At 49.0% G+C, this 13,518-nt stretch overlaps 2 protein-coding genes across 3 annotated transcripts in view; one reads left to right on the top strand and one right to left on the bottom strand.

Annotated features, from left to right (window-relative positions):
- The window catches only part of LOC140207344 (oxidized low-density lipoprotein receptor 1-like), a 172,532-nt gene that overhangs the window by 62,366 nt on the left and 96,648 nt on the right, over positions 1-13,518 (top strand). The window lies entirely within an intron of this gene.
- Positions 7,156-13,518, bottom strand: part of LOC140207351 (C-type lectin domain family 9 member A-like) — a 32,674-nt gene continuing 26,311 nt past the window's right edge. Inside the window, exons 4-6 of one of the 2 annotated variants that reach the window (XM_072275900.1) lie at positions 10,248-10,390; positions 9,397-9,461; positions 7,156-8,368 (exon numbers count right to left, since the gene is read on the bottom strand). In XM_072275900.1, coding sequence (XP_072132001.1) covers positions 8,179-8,368; positions 9,397-9,461; positions 10,248-10,390 — 398 coding nt within the window. In that variant the 3' untranslated portion in view covers positions 7,156-8,178. The remainder of the gene's footprint in view (positions 8,369-9,396; positions 9,462-10,247; positions 10,391-13,518) is intronic. The other variant, XM_072275901.1, reaches the window with a different exon arrangement.

The raw sequence follows: 13,518 nt of genomic DNA, 5'->3' as shown, positions 1-13,518 counted from the left end.
CTGTTCAATTGTCTGATAAAATGGAGCAACTCCTGCTCCATTTTAGTTTTTCCAGCTAAAACTGAAGCTAAGCCTCAGTAAGTACTTTACCTTCAGCAAACATTTTCAACACATCCTCAGTAAATTGCTTCGTCGAAATATAATATACAACAATTTATCTTTGAATTTCTACCTTAGTCATACCCCTCTTTACTGTCTTAAGTTCCAATTCCTCAACAATTGTCCGCAGCTCATCCTTTTACAGTTCTCTTCAAAACCACAGGGTTTGCCGATGCCAGGTATTTCCTAACATCCAGTTCTGCTCTTTTTCCACACGACCAAATCAAAAGGGATTTTCTCCAATCAATTTAAACAAGCCCCGCAACCAATTTGTTCATGTCCCGGACGCAGGCCCAATTTTGACACATAGCCCGTGACCGGTTAAATAACCAGCAGGAATGGAAAACACTTTGGGGTCCTGCATTGCTATAAACTAATGGTATTTATTAGTACGACGCAATACAGTCATGTAAATGCAGATATATCAAACAGGTATATGGAAGGCTGAGATAACAGACCTGCCCCTCCTGCACCCAAATCTTACAAATGGCTGGAAGATCGAGCTTCCAGACGTTGAGCCCTGCCCTGAGCTCATCTGCCTTTCGTGCTATACTTCTTGTATTGAAATGTACGCGGCGCAGAACTCGAATACTAGCAGGCCCAACTTCTTGCTTCCTGACTTTGTTAAGTTCTTACCAACAACTGTCCCATCTGATTCCGCTATCTGTTATGCCATTCTGGTTTTCATCCCCTGCAACTCCACACTGAGAGAGTGTTTGCTGGATCAGGAAATGATAGAGCTGCATAACGCGGGGGTAGTGTGTCGCGGGCTCCAGACCTGAGTCTGTGCTGCCCCCCAGAGTTCGTTCGGCAGAAGACAAGCTCTTTTGTGTCAATTGTCGATTTCGGAGGCATTCAAAGTACGTAGGATCGCACTGTTTTTTTTTCTATATTATTTGTGCTTTGTGTCGTGTGCGACTCTTGGTATTGTGTTTTGCAGCTTGGTCCTGGGTGTATTCATGGTTATGCATGTATGACGAAATTACAATTAAACATAAACTGAATTGAATGAAACCGTCTCGTCCTGTAGAGGTCGCTCCTTCCAGTGCGGAGAGCCCAATGATCCACGTATCTGAAGCCCTCGTTCCGATACCAACTCTTTAGCCTCATGTTAATTTGATTTTCTTTCTAGTTCTGCAACACCTGCACATGCACAACTTTACAGAACTGCCTCCCTCTTCCTACCGATATTACTGGTACCAATAACGACCACTTACCAGCGAGTAATCTCGTTGTCGTTTACAGAACCACTTTTCTGTTCCTGCAACAAAGAAAACCCTATCGCTGCAGCTTGTCACCTTTCCATCATCTCACCCCCTATTCCCTACTGAGCGACAGAACCACACTCAGTGCCGGAGACACCAATCCCCAGCACTCAGCCGTTCTGATAGTCTTGAACTGTGTGCCGGACTCGGCGATTATGCGTGTGTTTGTGTTCCGATGATGTGCAGGGAAGAGGAGAGAATTGAAAAACGGGCAGGATGGTGTTGATGGGAGCAGGGACGTAGCGGTGAGACAGCAATCACTGGGAGAATGTTGTATCGAAACAAACGAGCGACCTGTCCACACCGATCAGTGAAGAGGCACAGAACCGAGAGATCGATATGCGGAGCTGGGGTCGGGTAGGGTGGGGGTGTTTGACGTCACCTGCCCCACTTCCTTCCCACAATCATACGTACACAGAGAGGGAGCAGTGTGGAAGACGGAGAGGGTTGATGGACCCCTGTATGGCTGTAGGGAATGCAGTGGGTCAGGGAGACGGGGAAAATACGTTTGGGAAGGACACGATAACGTAGACAACGAGGGGTGTAGGGGACGAATCGCTGATGGAGACGGGTTTTATAGAAGAGGAATTTGGTGACGGAAACGGGGCGGGGTTTAGGGGATGACGTAGCTGCCGGTGACGAGGTTGGCCGCTGGGGGAAGGATGATTGACGACAAGGGGAGTTGTCGGGGATGAAGAGGCCGATGGAGACAGGGAAGGGTGCAGTGACTCCTGGTGGTGACAGAGACTGGCGGTGTGGAGAAGAGCGAGGGTGTCATGGAGACGGGCAAGGGTGAGGGGAAGGGATAGGTTGACTAGACCGGGGAGTTGTGAAGAGAGAGATGGATTTATAGGGCGAGTGTAGGGGATAAAGCAGTGTCTGACATGGGTAGCGGTGCAGAGGAGGGAGCGAGTCACGGAGATGGGGAGAATTTTACGGCAGGGATGGGGTGTCGTAAAACGTTTAAGGTGTCGGCGAGGGAGGAGATGGCGGAGACGTGGAGGGGTGCAGCTGCTTTTGTACGCTAGTTGGGATTTCACCTTGCATTTGAACAAGATGTCGGAGAGGGGCATATTGTTCCGCCCTGCTTGCCTACTTCTCTTTTTTGACCTCTGTCTTGAAGGCTGAATTTTCCTTCAGGCGGGTGAACCCTCGCGAGGCATCGGGTTCCGATGGTGTACCCGGTAGGGCACTGAAAAACTTTGTTGACCAACAGGCTGGATTGTCCAAAGAGTCAGTAGTGAGGAAGGCGGCACCCATCACAGAGGCCACTCACCCCAGGACAAGCTCCCCGTTCATTTCTACCAACGGGGAAGAGGCACAGGAGTCTGAAAACTCAAAGATTCAGGAACACCTCCTTCTCCTCCGCCATCATATTTTTGTATGAATGAGCACCAACTCGACATTTTAGCGTTTTGTGTTATCATTGCGCATTTTACATATTTGCTCCCCACTGTTGGTTCAAAAGGTCAAATCTCAGGTGGTAGAAGTCACAGCTTACAAAGCAGACGCTGATTCAGTGGAAAACACGAGGGACTGAGTTCTGGTGCGACAGAAAGCGAATACATGCACTCTGTTTCCACGGGGCTGGCGTCTAGAGAAGACTGAGTTGAGAGTAGCTGAAAGGAGAAGAGGTAGTGGGAGTGGGGGTAGATGCATGAACGGGTGGGTTGGGGAGAGAGGGGTGGAGAGGGAGTAGGGAAACGGGGGGCAGAGATTGTGAAGAGAAGGGAGAAGAGCTGGGGAGAACGGAGGCAAGAGAGCGAGGAGAAGGAAAATGGGGATGTAGTAGATGATGTGGGAGGGGATCAGGATGAGAGAGAGCGAGTGTTTAGATGGACAACGGTAAAGAGAAGGCGGAATAGAGAGTAAGAGTGCGATAGAAAGAAATAAGAGAATAGCGTGGAGCGAGGGACAGAGGGGATGCAGTACTGAGAGTTGGGAAGAAAGATGGGGGAAAAAGTGGGTGTTGTCATTTGATTGAAGTCGGCCCCTTGGTCTGTGGTCAGAGATCCTGCATCTTTTCAAAAATATCCGAGTACAAAGGTGCAGGCTTCTCACAGATGAAACGGTGCTGATCGTTACTGCGACTCTGAAGCTATCCGGACTTACATTCACTGCATTCGAACTTCCCAGAGTTCATTTTGTACAGGACATCAGAGGCCACTTTCCTGTCAATGAGGGGTAAGCAACTTCATAAGGGACAACCCTGTGTCAGTCCCCAAAATCACTGACACGCTCCCTTACCATTGACCTGTGGCAGGCCCCAAAACCTCCCACTAGCCCAACGTCCCAGCACAGTCCTGTGTCAGTCTCCAGAAAACTCTCACTGACCCACTCTCTCCTTGCAGCCCACAACGCCCCAGCACAGTCCTGTGTCAGTCTCCAGAATACTCCCACTGACCCAATTTCTCCTTGCATCCCTGCATCAGTCCCCAAATTAATCCCTTGTACCACCCTCTTCGCACCAACCTATTATTCAGACAATAGAATAATCACAGTACCCCACTTTCTTTCCACAGTCCCCTGCCATTCCCCAGAATACCCCCATAGCGGCACTATCTCCCCAAGGCCCCATGTCAGTCGCCAAAATACTCCCACTGTTTCACTGTCTGAACAGGCCTGATTTATACCCTAAAATACTCACACCCGCCACTCTCACCCCACAGATCACTGTAAATCCGCAATGTACACCTACTGCCTCACTCTCTCCGCTCAGTCCCGCGTCGGGCCCCAAAATATTCGCACTTCCCACTCTCACCCCACAGCCTCGTTCCAGTCCCCGAAATAATCCCACTGCCCAGCCATCTCCCTACAGACCTGTCAGAAACCAAAACACTCCCACTTCCTACCTTTATCCCACAGACCTCTGTCAATGCCCAAATTATTCCCACCGATACATTCCCTCTCCGCAAATCTGTGTCAATCCCCAAATAATTCCCATTTCCTCACTCTCTCCCGTAACCTGTGTCAGTTCCCAAAAGTGCCACACAGCTCCACTCTCTACCCACGGCCCCGTGTCCGTCCCCAAAATAATCTCACATTCAACCTTCTCCCTATAGATCTGTGTCATCACCAGCACACTTTCACTTCCCACTCTCTTCCCAGACACATGTCACTACCCACATTTAATCAACCGCATACTCTCCACCAACAGCCCGTGTCGGTTGCCAAATTAATCCAATGTCCAACACTCTTCCCATAGAAATGTTTTCTCCAAATTAGTCCCAGTGCTTCACTCTCTCCACATGTTGTCGCAGTGACACATTTCCTCCCCACAGTCCTGTGTGAGTCCCTAAACAAATTTAACTGTCCCACTCTCTCTCCCCGCACTCCTTGCTCTGTCCCGCAAATCCTCCCAATTTCCCCACTCTCCCCACAAAACTTGTCAGTCCTCAAAATAATCCCCCTGCTCACTCCCTCTCGCAACAGGTATCAGTCTCTAAATTAATCCCACTGTACGCAACGTTCCTACATCCTGCGCCAGTCCCCAAAGTAAACTCATTGCCTATTCCCTTCTTGCAGCCTTTATCAATCCCCAAACTAATCCCCCAACCGATTCTCTCCTCAAAAACTTTCATGACCCCAAATCTCACCCGGTCTTCTATTTTCCAATCCATGCCACCCCGTCCCATCACACACTCACTGGGCCAGAAACAGTGCAAAACTCCCTGTACAGCCTCCCATTCCACAGTCCTAGGGTCAGAGAGAGACAGAGAGTGAACCTCCTCCACACAGACGTATCATTCATTCCCGGGGTCAAAAACACAGTGAAGCTCTTTCCACACCGTTCCATCACGCACTCGCGGGGCCAGGCACAGAGCGAAACTCCCTCCACACCCTCCCATTACACACTCCCGGGGTCAGACACAGAGTGAACCTCCCTCCACACCGTCCCATCACACACTCCCGGGTCAGACACAGAGTGAAGCTCCCCCCGCACCGTCCCATCACACACTCCCGGGTCAGACACAAAGTGAAGCTCCCTCCGCACCGTCCCATCACACACTCCCGGGTCAGACACAGAGTGAAGCACTTTCCACATCGTCCCATCACACACTCGCTGTTCAGACATTATGTGTAGTTCCTCTTCACCTATTAATTACAATACAATATTAATTCAGGGGTGTAATTGTAAGTTTAATAAGGAACTGCGCGGCCACATTTGGAGAGTTGTGAGCAGGTTGGGATCAAAGTATGTGTGAATATTGTAAAGGAGGTTCACTAAAATGATTCCAGGATTGAATGGATGGTCATATGAAGACCGTTTGAAGACTCTGGTCAGTACCGCTGGAATTCAAAATAAAGAGGGGTGACCTTTTGGAAAGTTTTCGGATGGTGAAAGGTCATGACAGAGTTGGTGAGAAGAGAATGTTTCCTAATTTAGGGGAGTCTAGGATCAGAGGCACAGCCTGAAAGAGAGGCTTGATTTATAAAGGCGACGAGGAGGTATTTTCTTCGCCAGAGCTTGGTGAATCTGCGGAATTCCTAGCTACAGGCAGACGTGAGGATCATCCATTCGGTGCATTTATATAACCATATAACCATATAACAATTACAGCACGCAAACAGACCATCTGGGCCCTTCGAGTCCGTACCGAACTCTTACACTCACCTCGTCCCACTGACCTGCAGTCAGCCCATAACCCGCCATTCCTTTCCTGTCCATATCGCTGTCCAATGTAACTTTAAACCACAACATCGAACCTGCTTCAACCACTTCTGCTGGAAGCTCGTTCCACACAGCTACCACGGTCTGAGTAAAGAAGCCCCCATTTATGTTACCCCTAAACGTTTGCCCTTTAATTCACAACTCATGTCCTCTTGTTTGAATCTCTCCCACTATCAATGGAAAAAGCCTATCTACGTCAACTCTATCTAACCCCCTCAAAATTTTAAAAACCTCTATCAAGTCTCCCTCAGCCTTCTACGTTCCAAAGAATAAAGACCCACTTTGTTCAACCTTTCTCTGTAACTTAGGTGACGAAAGCCAGGTAACATTCTGGTTAATGTTAATTTAATAAAATTCACTTAATTTACTCTAGTAAATTTAAGACAGTTTGAATAATTATTCATGATTGAAGGCATGAAGGTATGCCGGCAGACGGCGGGAGATGGAGCTGAGAGGACAATCGAACAGAGATAAAATGGCCAGCAGACTCGATGGCGTAATTATGCTCTTATGTCGTATGGTTTTAATTGAGGTTCCTCTGTTACTGGTTGACAGCAACTCAGTGGATCTACAGTGGCCCAACACATTCATGCAAACACAAAGATGGTGCCATGTGCCCGACTGACTAGGACAGGTGTCCACGTTTCCGCAAGTCCATTTCCCGGAGTACAGTTAACTGTCACTTTTCTTTTCAGATTCAGAGATATAATTGTTCAATGCCACATTCCTTCATGGAAAGTCTACCGTTAAAGGACTCCAGCTGAGCACTCAGTGCTCAACCGTAAGAGTTCCGTCTCCAGTAAAAGTGCGTGTGATGTCGTCATTGGTTAGAGTTAGTGCCGTCTTGTTTACTTCGAGTCTGATCTCAATCAATTCTAGACATTGCTCTGCATTTGGGTTCAAAGACATCCATAGCTCTCTCCTACAGAAGGGGTCACAGATTTAGGAGATTGAGGAGGTGTGCTCTCTCAGTGAAGATGAGGAAAGTTCTATGGATGTTCGGTGGAGAACATTCTGACAAGCCGCATCGCCTCCTGGAGTGGATGCTGCAACGTACAGAATAATAACAGGATACAGAGGGTTCCATCCTCAGCCACCACTCTGACGTCACATCCCTCCCTACCATCGAGGACATTTTCGAGAGGCGATGCCTCGAGAAGGCGCCGTCCATCACTGAGGACCCTCCCCACTCGGGGAAACTGTCTGCTCGTTTCTACAGTCACCGAGGGGTCGCATGAGTCTAAACACCCACACACAACGATTCAGGAACCAGCTTCTGCCCCTGCGCCGTCCCATCTTTGAACGCTCGGACACTAACACGACATTTTTGCTGGGTTTATTAATATTTGTAATTTACATTAATTGGACATGTTTGTGGGATACTGACGCTGCAAAAGAACATATTTCTGGCTCTAAATATTTCAGATAATAAATCAAATTGCGATTCCGGTGGAAAACATCCGACACGAGTAGACAGGACACTTGGCACGCTGGTCTTCGCCAGTCAAAACAAAAACAGTGAAATGGATAGAGTGTACAGGGAGTTCTACGAGGATATTGCCGGGACTTGAACGACTGAGTTCTGGAGAGAGTTCGGGAACGCTGGGACTTTATTCGGTGGAGCGTAGTTGTAAATTTACAATGTTCTATAAACACAAGAGGGGCACAGACAGAGGGAATACGCATAGACTTTTTCGCGGGGTTCGGTTATGGAGAACCAGACGGCACAGGATTGAGGTGAGTGTGGGTGCTAAGGAGAATGAGAGAGAGATCAGAGGGAACGGGGAGAGGAGGGAGAGAGTGCCATACGTGGGGGGTGGGTGGAGGTGAAGAGAGGTGAAAGAAGTTGTCAGAAGGGGCAGAGAAAAAGCGGGCGGGGAAAGCTCGGGGAAATAAGGGGAGGTGAGGGGTAGAGAGAAAGGTGGAGCAAGCGTGGAAGAACCGGACGGGGAAAATGGCGAGAAAGAAGGGGATAGACTGCGAGAGAGGTTTGACGGTGTTTCGCGGGGAGAATATGATGGCGACAAGATGAGGTGTATGAGGAGGAGGGAGAGGCAGAGAATGTGAGGAGGGAATTTGAAAGGATCACGGAGTGAAAGTGAAGAGGAGAGAAGGACGAGAATTTGGGGTTAATCACTTGATTCACGACGCCTCCAGTGGCTGTCGACAGAGACCCTGGATCTTTTCAGGAATATCCGGGAACAAAGGTGCCGACTTCTTGCAGATGAAACGCCGATCTCGATCGCAACGGTTATTCCATCCGTTTGTTTTGCACTGACTGCAGGCGGGCGTTGCAGATTGTACCTTGTACAGGAGACCCCAGTCAACATACCTACCCAAGAGTGTTAAACAATTTCAATAGAGACAAAGCAGCCCCAGCAGAGAACCCGAGCCGAGACTGTTCACAAGCTAATCCCATGAAATCGCTCCCTCCTAACAGCCTGAGTCAGTACGCAAAATCATCCCATTCATACACTCTCTTCGTATAGCCCCGTGCCAGTACCCAGACAGATACCACGGTCCCAATGTCTCCCCACGGCCCTGTGTCAGTCCCCAAACTAATCGTACTGACCCAACGATACCCTAGAGCCACGTGTCTCCCCAAACTAATCCCACAGAACCGCTTTCTCACCACAGTCCTCTGTCAGTCCCCATACGAATCGAACAGGCCCACCCTCTCCCCTCAGATCTGTTTCAGTCCCCAAACAAACCCCACTGTCCCACCGTCTCCCCACACACTAATGGCTGTCCTGAAATCAATGCAACTGGTCCACACTTTTCCCTCAGCCCTGTGTCGGTCCAAGATCAATCCCGTTGCCCCTCCCTCTACCCAGACTTCGTGTCAGTTACCTAACATACCCCACTGCACTGCGATCTCTCCATAGTCTCTGGTCCGCCTCCAAACTTCCACTGGCACCCTCCCTCCCACATCCGTGCGTCAGTTCGCAAACTAATCCATTAACCCACTGTGTGTCCACCGCCCTGTATCGGACTCCAAACTAATCCAGTTGCCCTACCTTCGCCCCTCAGATCTATGCTATTCATCAAACAAATCCTGCTTTTGCTGCCTCTCCTCACAGCCCGGCAACTATCTCCAAAATAATCCTACAATAATCCGACATGCGTCAGTATAGAAATAATCCCTATGTGCTGAACTCTCCCCACTGCCCTCTGGCTGTTTCCGAAGTATTCCCACTGCCCTGTCATTCTCGGACAGACAGATGTCGGCCCCAGATTGTACCCTTTCTACCACACTCTCCAGAAAACCTCGTACAGTCTTATCGTAAACTAATCTCATTTTCTCCCGTCAGGATTATGTCAATGTCCAACTCTCACCCCACAGATCAGTCCAAATCTCACCCTTCTTCGCATTTTCCAATCCAGTATGCACGGTCCCGATGCACAAGTTTGTGCGTTACAAAGCTCTGGAACATTAAATTTATTTGATTAATGCCAAGAATCGAAAACAATGTACAGAGCTTCTCTCAACAGGAATCTGTGATGGGATGTTGCGGACCTGCCTCTGTCTCTGACCCCGGGTGTGTGCGCTGAACGGTGTGGAGGGAGATTCACTCTGTGTCTGACCCCGGGTGTGTGTGATGGGACGGTGTGGAGGGAGATTCACTCTGTGTCTGACCCCGGGAGTGCTTGATGGGACGGTGTGGAGGGAGCTTCACTCTGTGTCCGAGCCTGGGAGTGTGTGATGGGACCGTGGGGAAGGGGGTTCACTCTGTTTCAAATCCCGGGAGTGTATGATGGAATGGTGTGTAGAGAGTTTCACTCTGTGTCTGACCTCTGGTGTGTGTGATGGTACGGTGTGGAGGGAGATTCAATCTATGTCTGACCCTGGAAGTGTGCGATGGCACGGTGTGAAGGGACATAACTGTTTGTCTGACCCCGGAAGTGTGTGATGGTATGGTGTGGAGGGAACTTCACCCTGCATCAGACCTCGTGATGCACTTGGAGTGTATTTTGAGTTTTCACTCTGTCTCTGACACCGGGCGTGTGGGATGGGACGGAGTGGAGGTAGCTTCACTCTGTGCCTGACTCCAGGAGTGCGAAATGGGGCTGTGTGGAGGGAGCATCACTATCTGTCCGACTCCGGGAGTGTGTGATGGGACTGTATTCTGGGTGTTCACCCTCTGTCTGATCTCGCGGGTGTGTGATGATTCCTGTGTTACGGTGGGACCTTCTCTTGCTGTGATACATACCGCTTCATCCCTTGAATCGATTTCCAGCAGCCTTGAATCAAGGTTTGAACATTCTTGCATCGCTTCGTGGAAAGATGTTTCAATCGTGGATACGTAATAACACCGGTCTGTATTTGTGATCCATTTCTCGGAACACGGTTGCCCTTGAAATCAGGAACAAGAAAGAGTGAAAAACAGAGTGAATCATCCTTCCTACTTTCCCATCACACACACGAGGGCTTGACACACAGAGCGAATTTCCCTTCTCGCGTCACACACACCCGATGTCAGACACATCCCCACACCGTCCCATCGCACATTAGCAGGATCACAGAGTGAATTTCCCTCCACATTATCCATCACACACTCCCGAGGTCAGACACGGAGTGAATCTCTTACACACTGGCCCAACGCACACACGCCGCAAAGACACAGAATGAAGTTTCCTCCACAACGTCCCATCACAAATTCACAGGATCAGGCACCGAGTGAAGTTCAATCCACATCATCCATCACAGACTCTCCGGTTAACCACAGATTGAGCTACCTCTACCCCCTCCCTGATACAATCACGGAGTCAGAGACAAAGTGATGCTTGTTCCACACCGTCCCATCACAGACTCGGGATGTCAGACACAGAATGATGCTCCCTCCACACCGTACCATAATAGACTCCACAGCGCCTCATCACACAGCCTCTCCGTCAGACCCAGAGTGAAGTTCCCTCCACACACTCCCACAGCAATGGTGTCAAGCACAGAGTGATGATCCCTCGAAGCGTCATATCGGACACATTCACCGGGTCAGAGGCGCAGTGTCCTATCTAGACACTCACGGAATCAGATAGTGACTGATGTTCTCGTCCCACCACACGTTCCCGGGGTCAGATACATAGTGAAGCTCCCACCACACCCTCCCTTCACAGCGCACACTCCCGGGGTCAGGCGTGGAGGGATGCTTCACCTCTGCTACTCGTCGGAAATTGGCAAATTTCACCCTTCGTCCATTCGAAAGGTCTGAGCTCGTTTCGAAGATGGAGGGGCTGTTTTTGAGGACAAAAAAAAAATCTGGAGATATTCGTAGTTGGAGAGATTCAGCTCATAAACCTGTTGTCGATATTTGGTCTGTGTCCTGATCATCTCCAAATACTGTTCCCAAAGCAGCTGGTATTTTATGTCAGAGGTGATCTGAGACGGACGAATCTGTGATACTGAGAGAGATGGTGAAGGATATTTTGCGTTTATAGTGCGGTGTGACACAGCGTTACGGTGCTGGGCGGTTCTCGGTAATCGGTGTGTTAGTGTCACCTTGTGGTGCGATGAGATTCATACTGAGGAGCGTGTAGCTGTCACGGTGCGCTGTGCTGCGGTGGACGTTGAGAAGCGTGCAGTTGTCACGGTGCGCTGCCGTGCAGTGCACATTGAGGAGCGTGCAGTGTCACGGTGACGAGAATTACAGTGAGAGGCGTGCTTTTGTTACGGTACAGATCATGTGTGGAATGCTGAGGGCCCTGTCAGTGTCAGGAGAGAGGGGCGTGTTGATGACAAGGGGACGGGTGTATTGGTGTCACAGTGAGGGCAACTTTGCCACCGTGAGGTGACTGTCTGTGTCAAGCTGACAAGTATATCAGTGTCCCGCGAGGTTTTCATAGAAACATAGAAGCATAGAAAATAGGTGCAGGAGTAGGCCATTCGGCCCTTCGAGCCTGCACCGCCATATATTATGATCATGGCTGATCATCCAACTCAGAACCCTGCACGAGCCTTCCCTCCATACCCACTGATCCCCGTAGCCACAAGGGCCATATCTAACTCCCTCTTAAATATAGCCAATGAACTGGCCTCAACTGTTTCCTGTGGCAGAGAATTCTCTGTGTGAAGAAGTTTTTCCTAATCTCGGTCCTAAAAGGCTTCCCCTTTATCCTCAAACTGTGACCCCTCGTTCTGGACTTCCCCAACATCGGGAACAATCTTCCTGCATCTAGCCTGCCCAATCCCTTTAGGATTTTATACTTTTCAATCAGATCCCCCCTCAATCTTCTAAATTCCAATGAGTACAAGCCTCGTTCATCCAGTCTTTCTTCGTATGAAAGTCCTGCCATCCCAGGAATCAATCTGGTGAACCTTCTTTGTACTCCCTCTATGGCAAAGGTGTCTTTCCTCAGATTAGGGGACCAAAACTGCACACAATAATCCAAGTGTGGTCTCACCAAGGCCTTGTACAACTGCAGTAGTACCTCCCTGCTCCTGTATTCGAATCATCTCGCTATAAATGCCAGCATACCATTCGCCTTTTTCACCGCCTGCTGTACCTGCATGCCCACTTTCAATGACTGGTGTATAATGACACCCAGGTCTCGTTGCACCTCCCCTTTTCCTAATCGGTCACCATAAAGATAATAATCTGTTTTCCTAGTTTTGCCACCAAAGTGGATAACTTCACATTTATCCGCATTAAATTACATCTGCCATGAATTTGCCCACTCACCCAACCTATCCAATTCACCCTGCATCCTCTTAGCATCCTCCTCACAGCTAACACTGCCGCCCAGCTTCGTGTCATCCGCAAACTTGGAGATGCTACATTTAATTCCCTCATCCAAGTCATTAATATATATTGTAAACAACTGGAGTCCCAGCACTGAGCCTTGCGGTACCCCACTAGTCACTGCCTGCCATTCTGAAAAGGTCTCGTTTATTCCCACTCTTTGCTTCCTGTCTGCTAACCAATTCTCTATCCACATCAATACCTTACCCCCAATACCGTGTGCTTTAAGTTTGCACACTAATCTCCTGTGTGGGACCTTGTCAAAAACCTTTTGAAAATCCAAATGTACCACATCCACTGGTTCTCCCCTATCCACTCTATTAGTTACATCCTCAAAAAATTCTATGAGATTCGTCAGACATGATTTTCCTTCCACAAATCCATGCTGACTCTGTCCGATGATTTCACCGCTTTCCAAATGTGCTGTTATCACATCTTTGATAACTGACTCCAGCAGTTTCCTCACCACTGACGTTAGACTAACCGGTCTATAATTCCCCGGTTTCTCTCTCCCTCCTTTTTTAAAAAGTGCATGTAAAAGTTACATTAGCCACCCTCCAATCCTCAGGAACTAGTCCAGAATCTAACGAGTTTTGAAAAAGTATCACTAATGCATCCACTATTTCTTGGGCTACTTCCTTAAGTGCTCTGGGATGCAGACCATCTGGCCCTGGGGATTTATCTGCCTTCAATTCCTTCAATTTACCTAACACCACTTCCCTACTAACAAGTATTTCGCTCAGTT

This window comes from Mobula birostris, chromosome 13 (genome assembly GCF_030028105.1).
Source record: "Mobula birostris isolate sMobBir1 chromosome 13, sMobBir1.hap1, whole genome shotgun sequence".
Taxonomy (NCBI): domain Eukaryota; kingdom Metazoa; phylum Chordata; class Chondrichthyes; order Myliobatiformes; family Myliobatidae; genus Mobula; species Mobula birostris.
This window is presented reverse-complemented; position numbering and strand designations above follow the sequence as displayed.